At 39.3% G+C, this 24,092-nt stretch overlaps 4 protein-coding genes across 6 annotated transcripts; 2 read left to right on the plus strand and 2 right to left on the minus strand.

The window, feature by feature from the left end:
• Positions 1–1,946: 1,946 nt before the first annotated feature.
• On the minus strand, positions 1,947–10,173 carry LOC111670863 (uncharacterized). 3 transcript variants are annotated; one of them, XM_023427788.2, is made up of 9 exons: positions 9,964–10,169; positions 6,894–8,220; positions 5,804–5,918; positions 4,634–4,814; positions 4,113–4,127; positions 3,524–3,607; positions 3,105–3,175; positions 2,735–2,870; positions 1,947–2,610 (listed from the first exon to the last, which is right to left on the minus strand). In XM_023427788.2, the coding sequence occupies exons 1-9, from the start codon at positions 10,042–10,044 to the stop codon at positions 2,587–2,589; spliced, it is 2,034 nt and encodes a 677-aa protein (XP_023283556.1). In that variant the 5' UTR covers positions 10,045–10,169; the 3' UTR covers positions 1,947–2,586. The 3 variants fall into 3 exon arrangements, with proteins under 3 accessions (XP_023283556.1, XP_023283557.1, XP_087035856.1); XM_023427789.2 differs by lacking the exon at positions 4,113–4,127; XM_087179730.1 differs by lacking the exons at positions 1,947–2,610; positions 2,735–2,870; positions 3,105–3,175; positions 3,524–3,607 and having other exon boundaries at positions 4,119–4,370; positions 9,964–10,173.
• Positions 10,174–10,421: 248 nt separating this feature from the next.
• slc35b4 (solute carrier family 35 member B4) lies at positions 10,422–18,565 on the minus strand. Its single transcript, XM_023427759.2, has 11 exons — positions 18,537–18,565; positions 17,404–17,728; positions 16,303–16,416; positions 16,104–16,206; positions 15,945–15,994; positions 15,727–15,808; positions 15,499–15,559; positions 14,864–14,973; positions 14,627–14,702; positions 14,455–14,530; positions 10,422–13,598 (listed from the first exon to the last, which is right to left on the minus strand). Exons 2-11 carry the CDS (start codon positions 17,478–17,480, stop codon positions 13,349–13,351), a joined length of 999 nt encoding a protein of 332 aa, XP_023283527.1. The 5' UTR covers positions 17,481–17,728; positions 18,537–18,565; the 3' UTR covers positions 10,422–13,348.
• golt1bb (golgi transport 1Bb) lies at positions 18,391–20,964 on the plus strand. The gene is made up of 5 exons (XM_023427767.2): positions 18,391–18,547; positions 19,163–19,254; positions 19,355–19,533; positions 19,627–19,708; positions 20,357–20,964. Exons 1-5 carry the CDS (start codon positions 18,523–18,525, stop codon positions 20,393–20,395), a joined length of 417 nt encoding a protein of 138 aa, XP_023283535.1. The 5' UTR covers positions 18,391–18,522; the 3' UTR covers positions 20,396–20,964.
• A 2,247-nt stretch (positions 20,965–23,211) lies between these two features.
• LOC147817885 (spexin prohormone 1-like) lies at positions 23,212–24,092 on the plus strand. Its single transcript, XM_087179744.1, has 5 exons — positions 23,212–23,276; positions 23,369–23,414; positions 23,498–23,557; positions 23,848–23,934; positions 24,034–24,092. Exons 1-5 carry the CDS (start codon positions 23,214–23,216, stop codon positions 24,090–24,092), a joined length of 315 nt encoding a protein of 104 aa, XP_087035870.1. The 5' UTR covers positions 23,212–23,213.

The following is a 24,092-nucleotide window of genomic DNA, read 5'->3' on the forward strand; positions in this document are numbered from 1 at the left end:
CAGGCAACTCTTTAATCTCTTACATGTAAACTGCCAAAATTTGAGTTTCCCATTCACATTTCTCTATTTATGTGCAGCCACACACAACCACATACACATGCAAACACTCACTTCCTCTTCAGATGAAGTAGGACATGGTGTACCTAAAATCACATGAGACAAACACTCATACGAGTCCTAAATTTAACTGCACTGTTTTCAAAAAAAAAAATTCAGGGGCAGGAATGGACAAGATTAGATTCTGTTTGTTTCAACTTGTATTTTTATTTACAGAAATTTTCAGAAATGTTTTTTTCTTTCCTCCTGACCATTTTCAAAACCAAAATGTAGAAAAGTATTTGGGTGGTAACGCTTCACTTAGTAGGATCCCTAAACCTTTGCACATGCCACAATTACTGTTTGTTTGTTTTTGTTTGTTTTTAAATTTTTTTTTTTTACTATTTTTGAAATAAAAGGTAACAGTGCACTAACACTCTATGGGACTTTGTCATTTATAAATAAGGAGAACTGTTATAAATTAACATACAAACTCTTAACCAATGACATTATCCCCAAAATATGTGACGACATTCCCTCTAACCAATGAAATCAAAGGTTATTTAATATGTTTATAACATTTGTTGATAAAAGGAAGTGAGGGAGACAAGAGCACATGCTGAGTCACATGCATGAGTTGCACAATCTTAAGTAAAACATACAAAAATAATTTACAAAAAATATTCCTAGATTTCCCAAACTGTTTCCTAACACTTTCTAAAAACTTAAAAAAAACCTCTCCAATGTCAGGTATAACTGACATGGTCCTACTAAGGGATATAAATATCCACATTGACTCCATCTATCCTTCTATTGTTTTTATGTAAGCAAGATCGGTCAGTTTAGGTTAATGTTTGTAAGTTTTATGGCAAGGTGAAAGGCTGTGTCTGTTCCTGAGGACAGCGAGAGCAGCAGCGGTGAAGGAATGACGGAAATGATGAGCATCAGGAAGACAGAGCCAGGTGAGTGATGGCAGTGAAGAAGGGCATGAGGGGAATGAGGGGAGTGAAGTGCAGGAAATGTGATGCACACATGTGCTTCACACCAAAAAACCTGCTGGTTTAGTTCCATGAGTGACAGACTGAGGCATCTCAGCAGGGGACATTTCTCACGTGAGAAGACTCGGTCTGTGTTTCCTCACATGAATGATCGTTGAGTTGTTGGTGATAACGGCAGATGTTTCTACACCTTTTCAGTCAATATTGTATACCATCATTTGTGCATTAATGTTTGGAGCAGAGGTTCATTAGTACCGTTTCTTTCTTTTGCATGTTTGTTTTTAAATCATATTTTAATAGACCGAAATAAAAATCAAATCAAATTAATAGTTATGTCATTGTTCATTAATTAACATTTTTTTTACAGTGTGAAATCATTAAAAAATATATATCCCAATGGGACGAAGTCATTTATAAATGACGGCACATCAAGGTCATTTTGGGAGCCTGGGCACAGGAAACTTATTTTAGGCCTAAATACACTTTGAATTAAATGTCTTTTGATTTTTTTTTCAATTTATATCCTTAATAAGTCCCAGAGGGGGTTGAAGAATGGTTTGTCTTTTATAAAAAGGTGTTTACTTCACTTCAAAAATAAACAAAATATGTAATTTGCACAGTGGTCCCCAGACTGAATAGACAGTGGTGGAGGAAGTACTAAAATAAAAATAAAAGGAAGATAAAAGTAGCAAAAATCACAGCGTAGAAATGTGACTCCTGCAGTAAAAGTCATACGTGTGAAAGTACAAAAGTAACAGCATCAAAACAAACCTACAGTTAAAAAACAAGTTAAAATTTCAGCCTCTTAAAGTGACTTTCTACTAAGTTGTGGATTCCTTTACTTAATATAAATGCAGCAGAGGGTAACAATCACTCACATTCATTTTCTCAAACTGTGAAATAAGAAAGTCGTTATGTGATTGAACAAAAGAATTTATTGACACCCATTGATTCGTGTGCGTTTGTGCATGCACCAAACTTTGAGGAAGATACGTTGAAGGTGAAAACTCCCTGAAATAATTTATGTACAGTTCAATAACCTTTAACAAGTAAGACACTCTGCAGTTCTGTCATCCATCTGCAATCTCATAATCAGCTTTCCTAACGTCAAGGCACACGTACATATTGATTAACCAGGCTCACGTTCAGCTTATATCTCATACAAACACCTTCCTTGGACTCAAACTGGTGACAAAATGAAAACCATCTGTGACAAACTTGAATCTTATGTCTCCTTTTTTATGTTGTGCGTAATTAACAAAAACAGATGCTTGAAAATATCTTCCTGTTATTGTTGTAGTTTTGGCACATTTGGTTTCAGGATGATCCCGAGAGGTTGCAGACATGAAGTGTTACTTAAAGCTAAACTGGGTGTTTTTGTGACACCTGTACCGGGCAGATTACTGGCCTGCATCAGAGAAGTCAGTGTGAGGGTATATGGCACTTCTTCTAGATACATGTGAACTCCGTCCTATGTAACTCATCTGTTTGTTTTCTTCCCTGCAGCAGTAAATCTGCCAGATGTACGGACATCCTCATCAAGCGGTCCACATTAACCTCCAGTGCTCACTTTATCCTGTAGACGAAGAGATATTCAGTTCAAATCAAGGATGAATAGTAAAGTAAATAGAAAGTGAATAAAAAAAGTTAAATGTGACAGTGGGAGGGGCAGGAAAAACATTTTATAGGTTGAGTCGTACTTTCTTGGCGTTGTCCACACACTGCATGTAGGCCGAGGCAATACTGGAGCAGGACAGAGTCTTCCCTGTGTTCTCCTTGTAGCATTTTAAAATCTGACTCTGCAGGTCTCCACACACTGGCTGGATACTGACACGCCTGAGAGAGCACAAAAACACAGCCATGCAAATATCAAAGCGTCACGTTCACACCAACCAAACTGGTGAAACATTACTGAAACAACTACCTGATCTCATGTATAACGCGCACCGCTTGTCAGTGAACTCTGTGACCTCACTTAGCACAACACAAAAGTTTCAAAAAATGCTTGTGAAGCACTGATCCCGCAGTAAATCTGCAGATACAGTCCAGGTGTTTATGTAAATGACCTACGCAAAACGGTTGTGAGTCTCCTCTTTGCCCTTCTGGAAGCTCTCAGCAGTCCCTTTGTAAAACTCGGTACACTGTCAAAGAAAACACACCACACATGAGCATCCAGATACAATATCACTGCTGAAACAGACTCTGGAAATCTTTCATGATAATTCAAGACACTACTGTCTTGTACACAGTACACATAAGCACTACTACATTGTTATGAGGCGAGTAACTTATACAGACATTTACAGCTCGTTTCCCTTTGTTTCGGTTAAATGTCAGAGTAAACACTTTTTGCTAACCTGCCTGAACAGCTTGATAATCCAATAACAGTGTATAACTGTGACTTTGTTTAGTCATGGTGCCCCTTAGTGGTAAAAATGGATTCATGCAGCTTGAAATAAACAAGGAAAAGCATCAAAAGCTTCACGTACCTTTGTTTCAAGTTTTGCAACATGTTTCTTGTAGAGAACTTCTCGTTTCTTTAACTCTTTCTCCTTCTCCTCCAACTGATAAGCCTGTGTGAGTTCACAATAATCATCATAACATCAGAAGAACAATGTATCCAAGCAAATATTACATTTCTTATCATTTCATAATACAGAAGCGTCTGCAGAGGGAAATTAAAGTTGGGTATCCCCGACTGAATTCAAGGCTACTGTAAACTCTATGCAACATGATTCCTTTACTTAGTGTCTCTGTTTTCGTTTTCTTAATACTAACAATTGTATCACCTGGTTTTGACTGATGTTTTATTCTTGATGTTGTGTTGTCCTGTCTGAAAAAGGTCTCCCTTTAAAAAGAGGTTTCAAACCTCAATGGGATTATTTGCCTGGTTAAATAAAGGTTACATAAAAATATAAATAAAATAATATTCTGTGGGCTGTTATGCCCAAGTTCCACAATGACTTTCTGTCTTATCTGAAGACACAGCGAGCAGACAAACAGAGGTGCAGCAGCTGGTTAGAGCAGAATGAAAGTGAAGGATTAAGTCATGCAAGTAGGAGTTCTCTCCCGTCTTACCTTCAGCTCCATCCACTGAAACAAGACAGCAGGGCAACAAAGAGAAAGAAACAGTAAGACGAGGAAAGGCTGTCATGTTTACAAGAGATCCTGACACATACAGTACTGTGCACGGCTTTTAGGAACTTTAGAAGATCAATCAGGGAGGCGTCTGATCGGTCTCAAATTCATTCTGCAGCATGACATAAAGCTAGAACTGTCTTCAGGGACGAGAAGAACAAGGAGTCCTGCAGCAGATGGTCTGGCCTCCACAGAGCCCTGATCTCAACATCACCGAGTCAGTCCGGGATCGCATGAAGAGACAGAAGAACCGAGTCAGTCCTCCAAGATACTTGGAACGACAACCTGTCAAACAGCTTGAAGAACTGTGCACACGTGTACTGAGGAGAACTGGTTCGACTTAGTTATCTGATAAATAAAAACATGGTATTACTTTTGAAATCATCCTCACGTTACTTTTGGTGACTAAACCTTTTGCACAGTACTGTCCACAAAGGTCACACATGTCTGTTTCTGCTTACATAAAGCTGCACCATGAGCTTCTCATCCTCCGTCTTCATACGCTCCTTCATGATGGCGTCTGTCAGCTTCTCCATGTGCGCCGCCTTCTCCGCCTCCAGCGTCTTCTTCACCTGCTCGTCCACCTGAGCCTGGGCTGCCGCCTTGGCCTCTGCCTGAGCCTGAGCCCTCATCTCCTCCAGCCTTCACACACGTGCACACGCATCACGTTTTAAAACATTTTCTACAGGTGAATCTATTACAGTTCAAATGATCACCTGAGACAACTAAACCACAATACATCATCTTCTTTATATAGGCCTATATGTGTCAAACTAAAGGTTAATAAAACATCAAATTCGCTGGTTCCAGATTTTCAAATGTCAAGATTTTGTCTTGTACAATTGTGAACTGAAGATTTTTAGGTTTGAGAGTGTTGTTTGGACAAAATGGGACATTTGAAAACATTACTTTGGGCTATGGGAAATTAAAATGAGCATCTTTTACTCTTTTGTTACAATTCAACTACAATGATTAATCAATTAACTGAGAACGTTTTTCAGCAGAGTCACTGATGATGAGAAATGACCATTAGTTGCAGCCCAACAATTCATTATTGTCGTTTCTCATTTTCCACTCATACTTCATATTTCACCTTGTTAATTGGTGATTGCTTGTAATGTAATTTTGCAACTCATCATCATTCATATTTTGTATTTGCATTTTTTTTCTTCCATCTGCCAATTCAGATTATGTAATGCGATCAAAAGCTCCAGAACAGCTACTAAATGGACTTTGTGTTGAGATTTCTGTTTATTCATCTGCTGATTCCAAGGTCAGAAATGAACTTTGAACCTTAGTTTTTTAAGGAAATAATGGCAAGAAATCCTCCAAGAGCACAGAACATAACGGAAATTTGAACGTCCATGTTTCCATGACAACTGTGCAAACTCCACCTGCTGATGAACATCATGTAATAATATGATTGAAAGCTCCAGAAAAGCTACTAAATGGGCTTTGTGGTGGAATTATTTTCCCAAATATTTCTTTATATTTTACTTTTAATTTGTTCTATTTTACTATTCATTTATTTTTTTGCGTTTACATGTTTGCCACTAAATGGCTCGGGTTGAATTAAGTTATTTTACATAATTGGACACACAAGACACAAGCCTCAAACACACAAGCCTTACTGTCGCTGCAGCTCCTGCCTCCTCAGGTTGATCTCCTCCTCTAGACTTCTCTGCATATCGCCTTTGATCTTCTGCCTCAGCTCTTCCTCCACCACTTCAGGAGAGATGGGCAAGGCTGTTTGTGAACACAAGAAATTTGACGGGGAAAAAAAACATGAGGTTGTTGATTTATTTCAAACTGTTCTACAAGCCATAAACGATGAGAACAGTTTCAAACTATGAAATGAAGCAGCAAACTTGATTTTTGCTCTTCAGATCAAATCCTGACACAGTGGTTGAAATGTCACATCAGAGTATTGAAACAAGCCTTAAAACTCTGGTATCAGGTGTGACATTGCCACCAGAAACATGTATATCTTGGTTTTTAGGAAAAAAACAAAAAGAGCCTTCTTGTTCCTGCAATGGCAGGAAGGAGACCAGAGAAGCACCAACACACAGTTCACTTCACCAACACTTGATTCATACTTTCCCTCAGACTGCATGGCAGCACTTTCAGAGCTAAGTGTATCCCACAATCCCCTATGGTCTAGTGCACCACACCAGTCCAGCTGTTGTTGGTTGCTGGTTTTAGGACAGACATTTATCAACAGACATGAGGAAGTTTAAGACGTTCATGTCCAAACGTTAACAAGTTCTGTCAGAATCTCCACAGTTTGTTATGAAGGAATATTAACATTTCTCAGTGAGACTGCGGAGGATTAATATCACGTCTGACGCTGTCAACATAAATATTTGATCCTTTTATTAAAAGACTTTGAGGAAAATGTTCCATCCTTAAAATTTCTTCAGACAGAAACCATCAAAATAATATCCTGTTATGTCTCCGTCATGTACAGTAGACCTGCGTGCTTCTAGATGTAACTGCTTTATCAATTGTATTTCTCCACTCAGGATCTCCTCTGATTGTAACTATATGGAAACCGTGTGCTCGATCTTACTTATTTGTTCCAGCGAGTGACATCTTGTCCTCATTAATCAAGTGTGTTTCAGCGAGCTCTGATGAACGTCCACACGCACTTGAGCACCATGTCAACTACCACGAATATGCCACACAAGCAAGCACTTCTGTGGCTATTGAGACGTAACTTACCTGCTACAGCAGGTGGGGGCACTGAGGCGACAGCGAGCACTTCATCCTCAACAACAGGGGGCAGAAGCAGGGTGAGGGTGAACTCTTCAGGAGCTGGAGATGGATCAGAAGGAGAAGGAGCAGATGGAGGCGGTGCTACAGGCTCTACGAAGGGTTCACTTACAGGATCATCAGCGGGTACGACGGCCAGCTCCACACAGTGACAAGGTGGGCAGGGCTCTTCAAACGTGAGCTCTGGGGCAGGAGAGGGAGCTGTCACTGGCTCTGGAGGAGGTGGAACCAGTTCACATGGAGGTGGCGAATCAACAGCTGGAGGCGCAGCTGGAGGCACCTCTTCAACTGGAGCAGGTGGGACTACAGGCTCCACTTGAGGAGGCGAAACTACAGCTTCAACTGGAGCTGAATCCTCAGGATAGGGTGGGATTATTGGTTCAACTGGTGGAGGTTCAACAGTAGGTGGAGCTTGAACCACTTCCACTGGTGGGACTGCAGGGATGATAGCTTCAACATAGGTGGGTGGGGGTGCCGGTTTCATGGGTTCAGATGGAGCTGCAGCAACAGGTTCAGGAGGTGGAGGTGCTGGTTTCATGGGTTCAGATGGGGCTGCAGCAGCAGGTGGAGGTGCTGGTTTCATGGGTTCAGATGGAGCTGCAGAAGCAGGTTCAGGAGGTGGAGGTGCTGGTTTCATGGGTTCAGATGGAGCTGCAGAAGCAGGTTCAGGAGGTGGAGGTGCTGGTTTCATGGGTTCAGATGGAGCTGCAGAAGCAGGTTCAGGAGGTGGAGGTGCTGGTTTCATGGGTTCAGATGGAGCTGCAGCAGCAGGTGGAGGTGCCAGTTTCACAGGTTCAGATGGGGCTGCAGCAGCAGGTTCAGGAGGTGGAGGTGCCGGTTTCATGGGTTCACATGGGGCTGCAGCTGCTGGGCATGGCTCTGCAGGTGGAGGAAGGACGAAGGGTTCAGGGGAAGGCAGGACTACTGGCTCCACTGCAGGAGGAGGTGGTGATGGAGGAGATGCTTCAGGCTCAACAGAGGTCGGAGGAAGGGAGTGAAACTTCACAGGAGGAGGGGGGACCAGTTTTACAGGAGGAGGCGCAGGTTGCACTGATGGAGGTGTAGATGGGGCCTCCTGAGGAGAAGGGGGTGGAGGCAGGATGAATGGATCAGGAGGAGGCATCAGGAGAGGTAACAGGTGTTCGACAGAGGGGGCGGGGACTGGAGCGGGTGTTTGGTTTTCAGGGGAGTGTGAAGGAGGACCTCCATTCTGTGAGGGCTGAGGACGGACGACCTGCGAGGGCTGTCTCATCCGTTTGATGACTTTGTCCGACAGCTGGAGAAAACGAGAAGAAACAGAAACATTTATTGTTGTGAGCTCCACCTGCTGGACTCATCAGCACTTCTTCTAATTCTCATGTGGTTTTCTGACAGGTGTACCTGGTCTCTCAGTCACGTCTGACAGCAGACTGTCTGCCTGTCCACACCTCAAAATGCACTGTCCCGTCAGTGGGACGCTTTCGCCTTGTTAGCTCCGCTTCAGGTGTCTTTTGTTATGTGCCAGATTAAACAATGTTTGAAAGCTCTGAGTCTCCTGATTCCATCTGTGCAAAAACATTTCAGGATCCTCATATTTTAGCCTCTGTAACTTTGGTTCAGTATCTCTCATACTCATTCTTCTGACTTACTGTTGTGAAATTTAAAGAGCTACCTTTCAGGTGACCAGAGTCATGACTGTAATCAAAAGGGATGAAGAACAGTCACCTTTTTATTTTGGCAACATTATTTTCGGAGACTACGAAAAATGTTGTGTCTGGTAAACAAGTTAAGTTTGTCCTGTCATTGCTTTCTTCATTTCTTTTTGTAGGTATTTATTTGGAGTCATATTTCTTCAAAAATAAAGTTATACAATTGTTTATTTGCTCCTCTTTGACTTATTTGAATCATTGTATTCTCTTCTAAAGGATGACTCTTTCTGAGCATTGCAGCACTTACACAACATCAGAGGTGGAAAGTTACATTTAGTCAAGTACTTTTGTCTGAATTTGAGGTACTTTTGCTTTATTTTATGCTACTTTATATTCCACTACAGTTCTGAGAGACATATTGTACTTTTTACTCCTCTACATTCATCTTAAACAATCTTTAAAAACTAAATTGCTTTTTATTCGTGACATATTCTTTTTATTTATTTATTTTTTTCAAAAGAAGAATGGTTTATTTTCTCTCCAAAGCATTTGTTTGTTTTTTTAAACAAACTATTTACCTAATCCTTTAACTTACCTTGCAGTGCACATTCAGCCTCGGTTTTTAATAAACTTATGGCAAACACTCTGTTCGATAACTGTGAATATTTAAGAATAATCTTAACTCAAACATGGAAGAGGATCTGTGGCAAACATGGTGGGGGGTGTCAGGGTGGCCAGGGTTGCAGTGAAAAAAGTACAAACTACTACTATTTACTGTTGGAAGTGTAAAAATGAAGCAGATATTTTTGTGAATGTTCTTTTGTTTCTTTGACTGATTTTGTTTAATAAATTAATGAAACAGGAGTGCTTTTTAATTTCTAATCGCAATTAAGGACAAATAATTACCCAGGGAAGATTTATGAAATTTGGTCTCATTTTTCAGTGTGTAGCAAGAAACATAACAGAATGAAAATATTAAATTTTTCTATATAATAAAAAAGTTGCTACCCAATTTGTGTTGTGTTTATATAAAAGCCTTTTTGCCCCCCCATTTTATATTGCTTTACGTTTATTTTTACTTGGATTATCTGAAGTTTGTGCCTTGATTTGTTGTTTGTTACGTTGTGTTTTTATCATTTACTGGAACACTAACCCTTTCCAAAATGGTCCAACCATGTTTCTATTGTTGAGCCACTGACCGTGCAGTGATTAGACATGCGTGTACTCGTGTTTTATGAGTATCACACAAATGGAGAACTTAATTTAAAAACAGACACTCATGCACTCTGCAGCGACAGCGTGTCAATAGATGTAGCTGTGAAGAAACTGTGTGCATGACCCTTGAGTTACTCCCAATCCAAATCAAGTTTTTTCCCAGAGCTTTCACTCACCCGAATGCCCTTCACAAAAGTAACTCTTCCACCTTCACCATCATCTTCATAGGAGAGGTGACTCGGGCTGTTTCCCCCCATCCACACCCGCGGCTGCAGCTGCACGCTCACTTTCACTATCACGACTGACCGCAAATATTTAATCCACAACGTAACGTGGTGGATCCTTGCTCTCAGGCAAACTCCAAACAGCTGCTACAACCTGCCCCTCCCACCGCGGAGCGACAACAACAGCAGCTGCTATTGGGCGGAGCTCAACAACGCCTCTCCGGATTGGTCGACTGGCTCATAAACTCAATGAAACGTAAGAGAACATTGTGTCCCAACATAAAAATAATAAAAAGCTATCTTTAAAAAAAATCCATACATTTTCAAACACTTTATCTTTTGACTTTGCAGCCATGGAAACGGAATAATCTCTATTTGCTGCTATGTTGTTATTTTAATTTCAGTGGGCGGGGAGTGTGAAGATTTATTAAACTGTGTATGTTTCCACATTTCCAAATGCTGTTCCAGTGCACCTGAGACAATATGACAAGGACACATGAAAAATAAAATACATGAACTCCATAAATTATCCCTCTATATTTCTAACAGTCTGTATCTGATGTAATAATCCTGATTCCAGCTGCTTCTTCTACATTAATGTATTTAGTCCATTCACATTATAGTGTTCAGTGTAATCCTACTGATCAGCATGAATGTAAATATGGAGTGAATTAGCTGTCACTTTTATCAAATAAATAATCAAACATCACAGACAAAAAAAGTCACAACATGATTTTACATGTAAACTGCTAATGAGGTACTAATATTAAAAGATAACTGGTGATATTCTGTCACATGAAAAGACGAAAACCACCAACGAATTGATCCTAACAATAACCTGATATTTTTCCTCTGAGCCATACACCTGCGTTGTTATTAAAACACGAGTGAGCCACAGCTGCACTACCTCTCTTCACTACAACGAACACGGGCTCTGAAGTTTATTCTGAGTCAATCCCACATACACAGTCCTGCTGCTAAACACTCACTTAAGCACCGTGTATTAATCTGCAGCTGAAAACAGTCCTTAACTAATTAACAATTTACTCCTGTTTGAGTACGGTTTGCTTAAAACTACAGTGCCCAGCTGTACAATATTTTGCCTATTATTTTCTCAATTCTATGTTCAACTGATCTATAAAACATGAAGAAAAAAGGGAAGAATGCTCGTCACGATATCCTGGAGCACAAAACAGTGTCATCAAATGTCTTGTTTTGTCCAACTGACCAAAAACCTAAAAATAATTAATGTAGTATAATGTCAGACAAAAACAAAAACAAAACAAAAAAAAAATCGCAAAACAAAAAACCAACGCACAAAAAAACTGCATATTCTCCCATTTGAGAACTTAAAAATCAAACGTTTGGGATTTTTGCTTTAGAAAACTGATTTATATGATAAATCACATCTAAAAATAACTACTGATGATCATGATCACATCTCATAATCATTTAACTTGATTTAGCTTGTTTACCCATCCAGCAGACAGAGAACAAGATCATCACTGACTCGGAGTCGTGTTTCTGGTGTGTTTCCTGATTAATATAACTACAACATTCACTCTTCTTTTATCTCCATTTTTGGTCTCCACCAACTCCTCAGGGAGCTATCTGGGTCCGATGCTAAAATGCTCCATGGAGCTGAGAAGAACTGCAGTAATTTCATCACTACAAGCACCTCTCTCAGTAACAAGTTGTCACGTGAGCCATTACCAATATAAAAATGTTGATTACAGCTGCTTTAATGATGTACAGTATCTCACAAAAGTGAGTGCACCCCTCACATTTTTGCAAATATTTTATTATAATATTTCATGGGACAACACTATGGAAATGAAACTTTGATATAACTTAAAGTAGTGAGTGTACAGCTTGTATAGCAGTGTAGATTTACTGTCCTCTGAAAATAACTCAACACACAGCCATTAATGTCTGAACAGCTGGCAACACAAGTGAGTACACCTCACAGTGAACATGTTCAAATTGTGCCCAATTGTGTCGTTGTTCCTCCCTGGTGTCATGTGACTCGTTAGTGTTACAAGGTTTCAGGTGTGAATAGGGAGCAGGGCAGTTAAATTTGGTGTTTTCTCTCTCATACTGGTCACTGGATATTCAACATGGCGCCTCATGGCAAAGAACTCTCTGAGGATCTGAAAAATGGAATTGTTGCTCTTCATAAAGATGGCCTAGGCTTTAAGAAGATTGCTAACATGCTGAAACAGAGCTACAGCATGGTGGCCAAGATCATACAGCGGTTTTCCAGGACAGGTTCCACTCGGAACAGGCCTCACCAGGGTCGACCAAAGAAGTTGAGTCCTTGTGTTCAGCGTCATATCCAGAGGCTGGCTTAAAAAAATAGACGAATGAGTGCTGCCTGCATTGCTGCAGAGGTTGAGGAAGTGGGGGGGGTCAGCCTGTCAGTGCTCAGACCATACGCCACACACTGCATCAAAGCGGTCTGCATGTCCAGTTTTCCAACATGATAACGACCCCAAACACACCTCCAAGATGACAACTGCCTTGCTGAGGAAGCTGAAGGTAAAGGTGATGGACTGGCCAAGAATGTCTCCAGACCTAAATCCAATTGAGCACCTGTGGGGCATCCTCAGGCGGAAGGTGGAGGAGCGCATGGTGTCTAACATCCACCAGCGCCATGATGTCATCATGGAGGAGTGGAAGAGGATGCCAGTACCAACCTGTGCAGCTCTGGTAAATTACATGCCCAGGAGGGTTAAGGCAGTGCTAGATAATAATGGTGGTCACACAAAATATTGACAATTTGGGCACAATTTGAACATGTTCACTGTGAGGTGTACTCACTTGTGTTGCCAGCTGTTTAGACATTAATGGCTGTGTGTTGAGTTATTTTCAGAGGACAGTAAATCTATACTGCTGTACACTCACTACTTTAAGTTGTATCAAAGTTTCATTTCTATAGTGTTGCCCCATGAAAAGATATAATGAAATATTTGCAAAAATGTGAGGGGTGTACTCACTTTTGTGAGATACTGTACATCTTCAGCAGGAACCAAGGGGCTTGGAGCTGAGTAACGCAGACAGAAGAGGAGTCAGTAGGTATTGAGAGGTGGACTAACACATTGTTGCTTTTGGTCTTTTCATGTAATCACATTGTTGACAATAACAAAAATACAGAACATCGCCAGCACCATCCTTTAACCTGTTGTGTTTGTGTGTGAGGGGTTCACTATAACCAATGATGTGTCATCAAGGATGAAATCAAAATGATATAGCTTTATAAAAATCGCTGCTGCAGGGTGGTCGACCAAAAACAATCTCTAAGTCCAACAAAGTGGCTGTTTGTACAGTCCCCTCTTCTTCACTCTGCCTTCTTGTCCTTGACGACGGGTCCACGCAGAGCCGTCCGAACGCTGCTCCACACCTCCGTGTACAGCAGAGTGCCCAGGAAGACCACAGCCGTGCCCACCCAGTGCCAGGTAGTGAAGGGGTTTTGGAAGTAAAGGATGGAGAAGATGAGGCTGAGGAACTTTCTCAGCGTCACCACCAGAGTGACGGTCAGCGAGGCGCACTCTGTGGTCAGAATGAAAACACCACGGATGCACACGTACCTGAAGAAACTGGTTAAAGTCTAACAACACTCATTATTACTTTGTTAGTGGCATATTTACAAGTATGTTGATTTCTTCATGTATTATTGTGATGGTTTGTGTGTGTGTGTGTGTGTTTGTAGTGTATGAACCAGTTTATTAACAGAAAACACATATGTAAAATGCTGTACAGTCTATATCATAAACAAAAGAACATTTCATGACTGTATATACACTAGAGCAGCAATATGTTCTCAAGCTTGTTTTGGCTTGTGACTCAGTCGAGGTGTCATGTGAGATAAGTAAAATGTTCTTAGTGGTTTAGTATTTTTCCTTAGTATGAGGAAGTTTTTTTTTTCTACCTAACAACTTACACGCGCTTAATTAACTACATATCCTTTCTGTGTATTGGTGGTTAATGTTGTCTTAACAGACTCAGCTGTACAAGAACTTTAAAACACTGTAAAGGCTAAAATTTGCAAACTGTCCTGATTTAGATGACTAAGGATTTAGACTAACTGTGACTAAATGTTTCCTTCAAAACCTTCCAGAACAACTTGATCCTTCAGACACACTTCAATTGGTGCTTAAAAACACTAATGAAATTTGCTGACCCATCTTAATGTGACTCCTTACATTGAAACACTGTGTCTACTTGCTCCCCCCCTTTAAAAGGCACAAGGAGGAAAAACTATCAAGTGTTTCATCAGAGGAAAGAAAAGATAGGAACAAGTCATTAAAAATAATGTTTTCTTCTTTTCTCTTAATCATCTTGTGACCCTTTGTGGACATTAAGAACCACTGCAATAGACTAATAAGTGTTACTGTAGACAAATAAATATGAGCAGGTAATATCAGACTTTTTTGGGCAGGATACTGTGTGATGATGTTGATCAGCAGGTAAAGCCACATTATCGGCATGGTGACTCCAACCACAGGAACGACTACAGGAGCTGAAAAGAAAAGATATTTATTCACATCAGTGAGCAAAGACACAAGGTCGAGAACATAAACCCACAAAGTTCCTTGAGTGAGTCGATGTAACTCACTGCTCTGACTGAAGAGGACACAGTGTTTGTAGATGTCTGTGGAGAAAAGCAGGAAGCCCGGCAGAGGCAGGCAGTGCTGAGAAAGACACGAGAGATGAAAAACATTATTTACATTCATCAGCTTAAATTAGAGGAATGTAAAACATGTGACCGAACAGTTATTCCCAAGACAGAAGCTCAAATGAAGCTTGAATTTCTCTGCGGTAGTTTGAATGTTTTGTTCAGAAGAAAACTCACATTATAGAAGAGAGCCTCTTTGGAGTGTTTTCCATAAGTCTTGTACAGCATCTCCTGGAAAATGCCCATCCTCGCAGACATCAGCAGAGCAAAGGTCAACATGGCGATACCTACAAAACACAAATGAACAAGAAAAACAAAAAAGCTTTAATTTTACAACGTGCTGTTTATGTTGCTGATTCTTAGTATTAAATCTACTTTATCCATCTATCAAAGAGATCTACGGTATTTATTCAAATTTCATTTTCATTTATGTAAATGTAACTGCGTTGCCAAAAGACTAACTTTCAACTGTTGTACCTCGGCCAGGTGTGACTGAGAGCTGGAACAATTGGTCAATCGACTCAACCAAATGATAGAAATATTCTGATTTATGATTTATCAAGACAAATACCAAGCATTCACTGGTACCAGCATCTATATTGTGCACATTCATTGAATTTTCTCTCTTTTATGACACATTAAATCCAAAATCTGGTAAATTATGATGGACATTTTCAACATTTTCTGGAAATTTACTGACTGAGCGATTAACTGGGTTATCAAAAACAACAATACACATCGACCCTTCAATAGATAATGAAAATAATCAAGGTTGCAGCCCTAGAACAAAGAGTGTGGGACTGGAAACTCACCCATAAGCCAATGCATGAAAGTATAAAATCCTTGTTCTTCTGATCCATCATTTGCCACATTCTGCAGAGACAAAACGACAAATGACAAAAAGCATAAAAAACATTATATATCAAGGTCAAGACTGTGTATGTTCAGAGAGAAAATTGTCTTGAACTGAAGGATTATATTGTTGCATAACGACCAGCAACAATGTGTGGAAAATGTGACTTGTTCTGCAGAAGACTCACCACTTGTTTGGCAGACATGATGGTGCAGATGAAGATACCAGCTGACACTAAAGCTATAGACAGATATTTACTGGCTGAGTACCTGCCGAGAGAGAAGGTGGGATACAAACAACTGTATTAATTCTGCACGTGGACGTACTGTGATGGTGCAGACTAGAAAAGGGATGAAATGTTTGTTAGACGGAGATGTTTTGAGCTGTCAGAGGAGGCAGAGATACCTTTTCTTCAGGATGATTATTCCCAGGATCATGTTAGCGATTAGTGATCCCTGCAAAGACACAAGCAGCAGGTTAAACCATGGAGATGGAGGGGATGGGTGGAGGTTGTTTGACAACAGGAAACATTTGAAAGTGAAGGTGAAAAGTAGGAAGTCGTACCGATCTGAAGATCATGTGCAGCGGCATGGCGATGTTGAAGTTGAGAGCGTAATTGTTGATCACACTGACTGTGAAGAACATCGTCACCATGATCACATAGTTACTGGGAAAAAGAGGCACAAGGGGGTTTGTTTTAGTGTCTGTTCTATTCTGCATCAGGAAATTTAGGCTCCATCAGTGAGTTGAGTGTTTTCATTACCTGATAGGGATTGCTGGTTTCTTCCTCCCAAAGTTTGTTTCAAAGATGAATCCCTCTAATGCGATGAATACAAACTGAGCGAAGGTGACGATGTTGCCGCATCCTGGAAACTCTCTTAAGAGAGGCATGAAGATAAAAACAGATGACTACTGACAATATGTTCATGTTTATTTATTCTCTTGTCTGTGGTATTTTTAAATATTGTAAATCACAACTTTTATCATACTTTTTACTTCTATTTTGTTTTATTTTATTTCAGTGTGTATGTATTATTTTCATTATTGATCAATTTACGGATTAATTTCTCAATTATTTGATTACTCAATTGGTCTATAAAATGTAAGAAAACAGTGAAAAATGACCAGCGCATTGTCTTAATGACATCATCAGATTACTTGTGTGTGTCCAAAACAAAAATATGTTCAATTAACACTGACATAACACTGAGAAAATTAGCAAATTTTCACACAGTAGAAGAAGGAACCAGATTATTTTTGGCATTTTTGCTTTAAAAAAAAAAAAAAAAGATCAATTATCAGAACAGCTGCAGGGTAATTTACTTTTGATTGAGTAATCATTACAGCTCTATATGTATACACATACTATATATGCCAACTTATTATTTTTCTATGTATATTGAGCACTTTGGGAACAAGAATGACCTTTAGGATAACTTATCCTCTGCTCTATTTTGTTTCATCAGGGAAACCTCAACACAAAGCATTAGGAGGAAAATGGCTTTTAAACACACTTTAATGCCTCCTCCTTGTTTGTGTTGTGTGATAACTGTGGCTTGTCTGTAACTTTTGCCTTCACACAGTCACTTCAGGAGAACACTTCATGAACATCACTAAAACAAAAACAAAACAAATATGTGAGCTACCGAGCTACTTAATAAGAGCTACATTAGCCCTAAAACTATCACTTTCCACATCTGAAAACATGCTAATGCATCAAACCACAGTAACTACACTTGGTACTAAGATACAGTAACACATGCTGCTGCAGAGGGACGTCAAAACAAAATGATGTAACAGCTGTGAGAACTTTTATGCAGTAACGTGGACCTAGCACATTAACATTATGAAGTTTGTCACTGACCTTACAAGCAGCTCCAGAGACACCACATTGCTACAACATCCGACAAAAACAAGAAAAATGGCAAAAACTGTCCCCATGATGATTTACAGCTGAAAAAAACTCTGCAGAAAATGTTTCACTCTATGTTTCTGATCGATACATATTTGCAAAGGAGCAGTGGTTTGAGTTTAGAGAAGGTCTCTTTTCTTCGACACAAACTCCTGTTTCAGTTGAACACGTCTGAATCTTAGATTGCGCTCTTCCTTACTCCCGGCGCTGATGGGAGTTGTAGTTCATCTGTGACATCACGGAAAAGGGTACGCAGTGTCCTTAACGTTCTCCGTATCTAAAACAACATTACGAATAAATTACATATATTAGTATTACTAAATGTTAGTGTAATATCTAAGAAAAAAAACGAACAAATTGCCTAAATTAACGAGTTTCCAACGTAATCACTGCGCAATTGTGACGCACAGACGTTCGAAAGTGCATGCGTAAATCTTAAAGTCTTAAAAAGTTGAAGAGCGCTCACTCTGCCCGATTTACCGGATACCTCACAGAGGCAGATAGAGCAGTTAAATGGCTCTACACTGCTCATTCTGGGCAGCACCTCCAAAGCACTCACTGCTGTTTTTGCACCACACCAATAAATTATTTCACAACAGAGTTTTCTGTCAAAAAGAAACGCTCCATTCACTCATACTTGGATCTGGATTAACACGGACATAAACATGCCAGAGGCCTCAGGAAGTAATTTACTATGGAATTTTAATAACACATGGTGATGCATATGGTGGTGTGACAGGCTCAACGCCCTGCCTATAACATCTTAACCATCAAAACAACATGTATCTAAAGCTGTATGATAAACGTAGAAAACAATAGGAGTGTCAGGCCAGTAGAAAGACAGTTTGTGTTTGATTAGGCGTAAATTGTAGACCAAACTCGGTTCCATAGACGATCTTTGGTGAAATACGTGTTTACGTGGCTCGGGAGGACGTGGCGTAACAAGCCGCTAGCTTTGCCTTCACCGCTGCTGTAGTATCAACAGTTTGGTTAGCGCCAACATCAAAAGCAGCGGGTCTGATTCGTTACGAGCATCGTGTGATTTTATTAAACTCTCCTGCTCCCGCCAAAATGATCTCACTCACGGATTCACAAAGTAAGTCCAGCTTGTGTTTCCTTGCTGTTCTTTGTCTTTGTAACATTACCGTTTCTGTGTAGAGGCCGGTTCAGCTGAACGTGTGAAGCTGAAAGCTCAAACACTATTGGCCGAGAGCAACGTTACGTCACGCATCAATACGTCATTGCAAAGTATTTAAAATAAAGTGGTAATATTTTTATATTTTATGTTACATTTTTCTTCATTATTTGTTGTGTAGGCCAGTATTTTATTTAAACAACTTCATCTTTTGGTTTCAGTTTTTCAAATGTGAAGATTTTCTGCTTGTTTTTTATTTTATTTTATTGTAAATTGAATGTCTTTTTTTAATTTTTATTTCGGACTGTTTGTTGGACAAATTAAGCAATTTGAAGACATCCTTATGTCCTTATAGTTATTTCCTTGTTAAGTTGGACAACGACTGATTTTGCACTCCATATTTTGCACACAGTAGTGTAATTGATATTTTGAATACCTTTGTTGTGCTGTTTGTTTTACCTCATTAGAGTCAGTTTCTCCATGGATATTAAAACATTATTCCAGTAATAGTGTATGACGATGTGTGATATAACCCGTGCACATACTAACATCTCCTTTGTCTCTTAAAATATACAGAAATTGGGATGGGGCTGACAGGGTTCGGCGTGTTTTTCCTCTTTTTTGGAATGATGCTGTTTTTCGATAAAGCACTACTCGCCATTGGAAATGTGAGTTGATCAGTGATGTCACCGCACTTTGAAAAATGTCCCTTTTATCCTCTGAAAGATGTCAGACTTGTGATGTTTTGTGTCTGTGCTTGTCATACAGATTCTGTTTGTCTCCGGTCTGTCCTTTGTCATCGGCCTGGAGCGTACGTTCAGATTTTTCTTCCAGAAACACAAAGTAAAAGCCACCAGTTTCTTCCTGGGGGGAGTTTTTGTGGTTTTGATTGGCTGGCCGATCATTGGAGTCGTTCTGGAGATCTACGGTTTCTTCCTCTTATTCAGGTTAGCTAAAACAGAAGGAACACAAGCACTTTGTCATCAGATCCTTGAAAAAAATGTGAATTGATTTTGGTCTCACCTCATTCTCTTTAACAGGGGATTCTTCCCAGTGGCAGTCGGCTTCATCAGACGAGTACCTGTGCTCGGGTCTTTGCTCAGTTTACCAGGGATCAGCACTGTAAGTATCATGTCGACCATTAAACCGTGCAAACTGAACATGCATTTAAATTATTAGACATAAAACATGTTTGAGATGGATAATTCATCACTAATAATATTTAGCCACTTCTAAAGTGTGTGAAAGCAGTTAAAGGACTTTAGAAAAACTGGGTGTAAAATATGATGCAAAGGCTTTTACTGAAATTTGAGCTCTGACAGTCTCCCTCTTGTGTCACGAAAGAACAGTGTCTCTGTTGTACTGAACTCAGCCTCATGGGATGTTGTCTGTGAGGCCTTCATAGGTTCATAAAGACAGTCAGTATTCGGGATCAGTTCTCTGGTGTATACGGTGCACTGTATTTACTGTACTGTATTCAGCACACTTAACATTTTACAAATATGGCGCTGAGAAATTTGTAGTTAATTTTCTCCTAAAAAGATGCTTGAATAATCGTAGTCAGAAGTGTTTGTAGTGAAGACACAGATACAATATCGATCAGAAAATTAATGCATACAGAGGTCTGCATAACATTTCTATTTTCACTCCTCACAGATATTTTCCTCTGAGCTTTGAACCTTGCATTGAATATTTTTTATGTGGCTCTGTATAAGTTGTAAAACTTTCAGCTCATAAATAACCCTGGATTCTTTTCTTTCTCATTTTCAGCTGGTGGACAAAATTGGCGAGAGCAACACTATGGTATAAGAGTGGGCTGTTTTTGTATTGGAGGAGAGTTTCAGTATTTATCATAGCTTCTTATAGTTACTGTACATTTTGGTCATTGCCACTCCAGAACTGTGAACCCAAACATCTGCACATAAGACACAAGTTTATTTGTGGACATTTGACTGACATGAAGTTTCCTCTGTCAGAAGGAAATTGTTTTGTATGTAAGTGCCACTGGACAAAGTTACCAAGAGATTTTTTTATTTTAAAGGCTGGAAGCAGGTCTCCTTCTTTTGTATCATTCCAGTCTGATATTTATGGACTAATAATTTGGGACCACTGGATCAACTCCTCGGGGTGGCAGGGACCTTTTATAGCCTCCACTCCTTCAGATTGTGTGCCTCAACAGTCACTGAGAGCATCTTTGAGTTCCTCTATGAAGTGTTACTGGAATTTTGTACATCAAAATAAAGAAGGTTGAGCTAAATGTTACTTAGGCAAAGAAACCTGAACTGTTGTGTTGTGGAAAAGGTTTAAGAAGCTTGTCATGGAGATGTTTTACTGTAACTTTTGTACGTGCATACTTGAAATAAAGTGTGTCTTTTATACATTTGTTGTATATTTTTGCTGCAGGGATTGAAGTTTTGAATATGTCACCTAGGATAATTAATTCCAGTGGGCTGTAATTAATGTGCGACTGTTTTCCCCTTTCTACCCTTTAATTAAACAGTTTGAACAAAGGTATGTATTTATTTCACAAACTTTCTGTTTCCCAGCGCTGTGCCCAGTGTTTAAAAACAATACTTGAGAGTTTCATTTGTTTCATATTTCCAATGAAATATCCATTTGTTACTCCATTGTTCTTCATGGTCTTCTTCTGTTTCACTGTACATTTACAACAATAAGTGAATGAAGGGGCCAACGCACCTGGAAAATGTCACTGAAAGAGACAGACCAGCTACAAAGAGACGCAAAACACCTACAAGACACTAAATTATTACAAATAGACTAAACAACCACAAAGAGACACAAAACAAACTATAACGAAACACAATCAAAGCTGTTGTTTTACTTCTCGTTATGGTCATTTTATATTGAATTTGCAGCACAGCGAATGTGTGCACACACAGCTTTACAATTCATGTCACCGCTCTAAAATCCTAACGACTGGTTCAGATATTTGGGTTAAATCAGGGATTTGTTTAAAACTTGCCTGCCAGGAAAACTGGAAACGTCCATTCTCTTCTTTTCAATCAAGTCATTTCTTTGCTCTGATGTTGTGAAGTCAAACAGAACAGCGTCTGGCATTTTAATTTCAGTGATGTAGTTTTTTCACATAACGTCTCTTTTCAAACACAGTTTTGATGGTTTTTCTGCCTCAGCAGCTTTTCTATTCAACTGCTGATCCAACACACCTACAGTATTTCTGCAAAACACCACTAGTGTTAGGTTCCCACTGAACAGCCAGTCTAAACCCTTCAGTGCTGGAACTGCATTACTCATTGATGGTTAAGTCTGAAATCTTTTTATCCAGGTGTCTTGCTCTTGCTGTAAGTAGGAGGCATTAACAGGCCCATTGTCTTATGATAAGTGTGGGCTGTATCTTAAAGTGTTCACTGGTTACTTTATGACACGTAATGACAGGTGCAGCTTTTTATAGAAATCATCAACATGTTCACCAACATTTGCAGCTTTTACACATTCCTCAGCCTCAGGCCTCCTGCATGTGTCTACACCCACATACAAGCTGTCATCACATCAGCTTCATTCATAAAACCTCACCAGTCTCGTCATCATGTGGTGACCTGGTTAGGAGACTCTCCTGCTGCTGATCATGAGTCTGAAAAGTTTAGATCTCTTTCCTGTGTCTGTGATTAATGAGCAGTGACAGTTTTAACAGCACCTGTCACTCTCGTCAATTGAAATATTATGTGTGATGTCATTAAGCTACCGATCAGCCTCATCACTGACGCTGATAATGAGGTGGTTTGCTTTTTTGTTTATAATGTAGGAGCAGTGACAAGGACGAATCACAAATCAAGCATTTAAACACAAACTGCAGCCTGCAGGGGAAAATACAATTAACGGTAAGCTATTACTAAATCTCATAATTACGTTATCATTATTATCATTATTATCATTATTGTTATTATTAGTAGTTGTTGTTTTTGTTAGTGTTTTTTCTTGTAAGATTTTGGGAAAAAAATCTTCTCTAATTCAATAAAATGTCTTTTTCCTTTGGAAAACTTGCATGAATATATGCCAATTTTTAAATTACATTTAATTAACCGAGGAGAGTTTAAATGGTAATACTTTAACTCCAACTATTCAGCATTTACAAGCAGTATGTAAATGTTTAATTAATAATTAGATGTTCTTATGTCAGTTGAAGCTGACAGTGCCAAAAATAATCATAATGCAAAGGTAATTGGAATATTGTTATATATAGCAGGAAGTATTATTATTAATAATGTGCTTTCCTGAAAGGTGGGTGGGTGTAACTGTGTGTAGTGCAACACCTGCTGTGTTTTTGTGTGTTTTGTGAAGTTGATTAAGATTTTTAAAAATGTGGTGAGGTGTGTGTTTTTCATCATTTAGTATTTATATAAAAACATTTTTAAAAATGGTTTATAACACACTATGATGTTGAAGGCAGAAATCATTTTTTTATGTATTTGTTTAACTTTAACTCCTATTGGTCCCCTTAAGTGGAGGCTGGGGTGAAAAGACATAAACACAACTGTAATAATATTAAATGATCCTTTGAGTAAATACATAAAATATCACAATATAATTTTGTAAGGAAATGTCCACCCACCACTTTTAATGAAACTGAATGTGATTGCAGAGTTCAACAATGTCTCTTATAGTCACGTTGTTTGTGATGACATTGGTTACCCAGTGCTGGACAGCGCCACAGGTTAGTGAAAGCTAATTTTTCTTTGGATTTAATCATGAATGTGTAGAAACATCAGTGTGACATAAACCTGTATCGTTTGTGTCATTTTTCAGCGGAGAAACTGGACTCCTCAGGCGATGCTATACCTGAAAGGAGCACGTAAGAACACATTCAGAGCAGTGAAGAACTGGCTTGTCTTGTCACATTCAGAGGAAACAGTGTTGTATGTCGATCTTTTCCAGAGGGACACCGCTCAGTGTTGGAGCGCACCAGCAGAGAGGAAGATGACACTGTACATTTAGGTCGGTCTAATATGTGCTTCAGCTATAATATGATTTAAAATATTGAAAAAAAATATGTTAAATTTCAGTTTCACCATCAGACAAGCAGGATTAAATTTGACTCTTAAAAGCCTCTATCACTTTCTAATAAGTGACATCATAAAGGGTTTATAAGTTATAAGTAATGACTTTATCAATGCTTACTTAATGATTTACCAATCCTTTTTAGATCAGTTTATTGAGGACAACATCTGGGTTTCCAGGACAATTTCATGTTTCTTTTTCAAATGTCTTGTTCTGCGTCTCCGCAGTGACTCCAGACCAGAGCAGTGGTGGACTGGGGTTTTCTTTGGCTTCATCCGTCCTTCTGGAGCTTCTGCAGCGAGCTGCGGTAAAAGGTAAAACCCCTGAAAGTCATCACCGACACTGTGCCTGAACCTCATCTGTGATATAAGATTTTATTTTCCAGATCTTTCTATATGTATTTTCTACCTCAGGTGGAGGCACTTTGCGAAATTACCCTGATGAACAAGAGCTGAATTTGAACTATTTGTGA

The sequence above is a fragment of the Seriola lalandi genome, unplaced genomic scaffold, assembly GCF_002814215.2.
Source record: "Seriola lalandi dorsalis isolate HSWRI2012SDOR001 ecotype SW California unplaced genomic scaffold, Sedor1 jcf7180002054862, whole genome shotgun sequence".
Lineage (NCBI taxonomy): Eukaryota > Metazoa > Chordata > Actinopteri > Carangiformes > Carangidae > Seriola > Seriola lalandi.

Excerpts from the sequence above, each read along its gene's own strand:
- LOC111670863 (XM_023427788.2), bottom strand. The coding sequence starts at position 10,044 with ATGGGGGGAAACAGCCCGAGTCACCTCTCCTATGAAGATGATGGTGAA. Across the intron at positions 3,176-3,523 it reads TTGCAAAACTTGAAACAAAG|TGTACCGAGTTTTACAAAGG; the intron begins GTACGTGAAGCT and ends TTTCTTTGACAG. Across the intron at positions 2,611-2,734 it reads GTGTGGACAACGCCAAGAAA|GATAAAGTGAGCACTGGAGG; the intron begins GTACGACTCAAC and ends CTTCGTCTACAG.
- slc35b4 (XM_023427759.2), bottom strand. The coding sequence starts at position 17,480 with ATGGGGACAGTTTTTGCCATTTTTCTTGTTTTTGTCGGATGTTGTAGC. Across the intron at positions 16,207-16,302 it reads AAACCAGCAATCCCTATCAG|TAACTATGTGATCATGGTGA; the intron begins GTAATGAAAACA and ends TCTTTTTCCCAG. Across the intron at positions 15,560-15,726 it reads TCATGTCTGCCAAACAAGTG|AATGTGGCAAATGATGGATC; the intron begins GTGAGTCTTCTG and ends TTGTCTCTGCAG.
- golt1bb (XM_023427767.2), top strand. The coding sequence starts at position 18,523 with ATGATCTCACTCACGGATTCACAAA. Across the intron at positions 19,255-19,354 it reads CACTACTCGCCATTGGAAAT|ATTCTGTTTGTCTCCGGTCT; the intron begins GTGAGTTGATCA and ends CTTGTCATACAG. Across the intron at positions 19,534-19,626 it reads GGTTTCTTCCTCTTATTCAG|GGGATTCTTCCCAGTGGCAG; the intron begins GTTAGCTAAAAC and ends TCTCTTTAACAG.
- LOC147817885 (XM_087179744.1), top strand. The coding sequence starts at position 23,214 with ATGTCTCTTATAGTCACGTTGTTTGTGATGACATTGGTTACCCAGTGC. Across the intron at positions 23,558-23,847 it reads AGATGACACTGTACATTTAG|TGACTCCAGACCAGAGCAGT; the intron begins GTCGGTCTAATA and ends GCGTCTCCGCAG. Across the intron at positions 23,935-24,033 it reads GCAGCGAGCTGCGGTAAAAG|GTGGAGGCACTTTGCGAAAT; the intron begins GTAAAACCCCTG and ends TTTCTACCTCAG.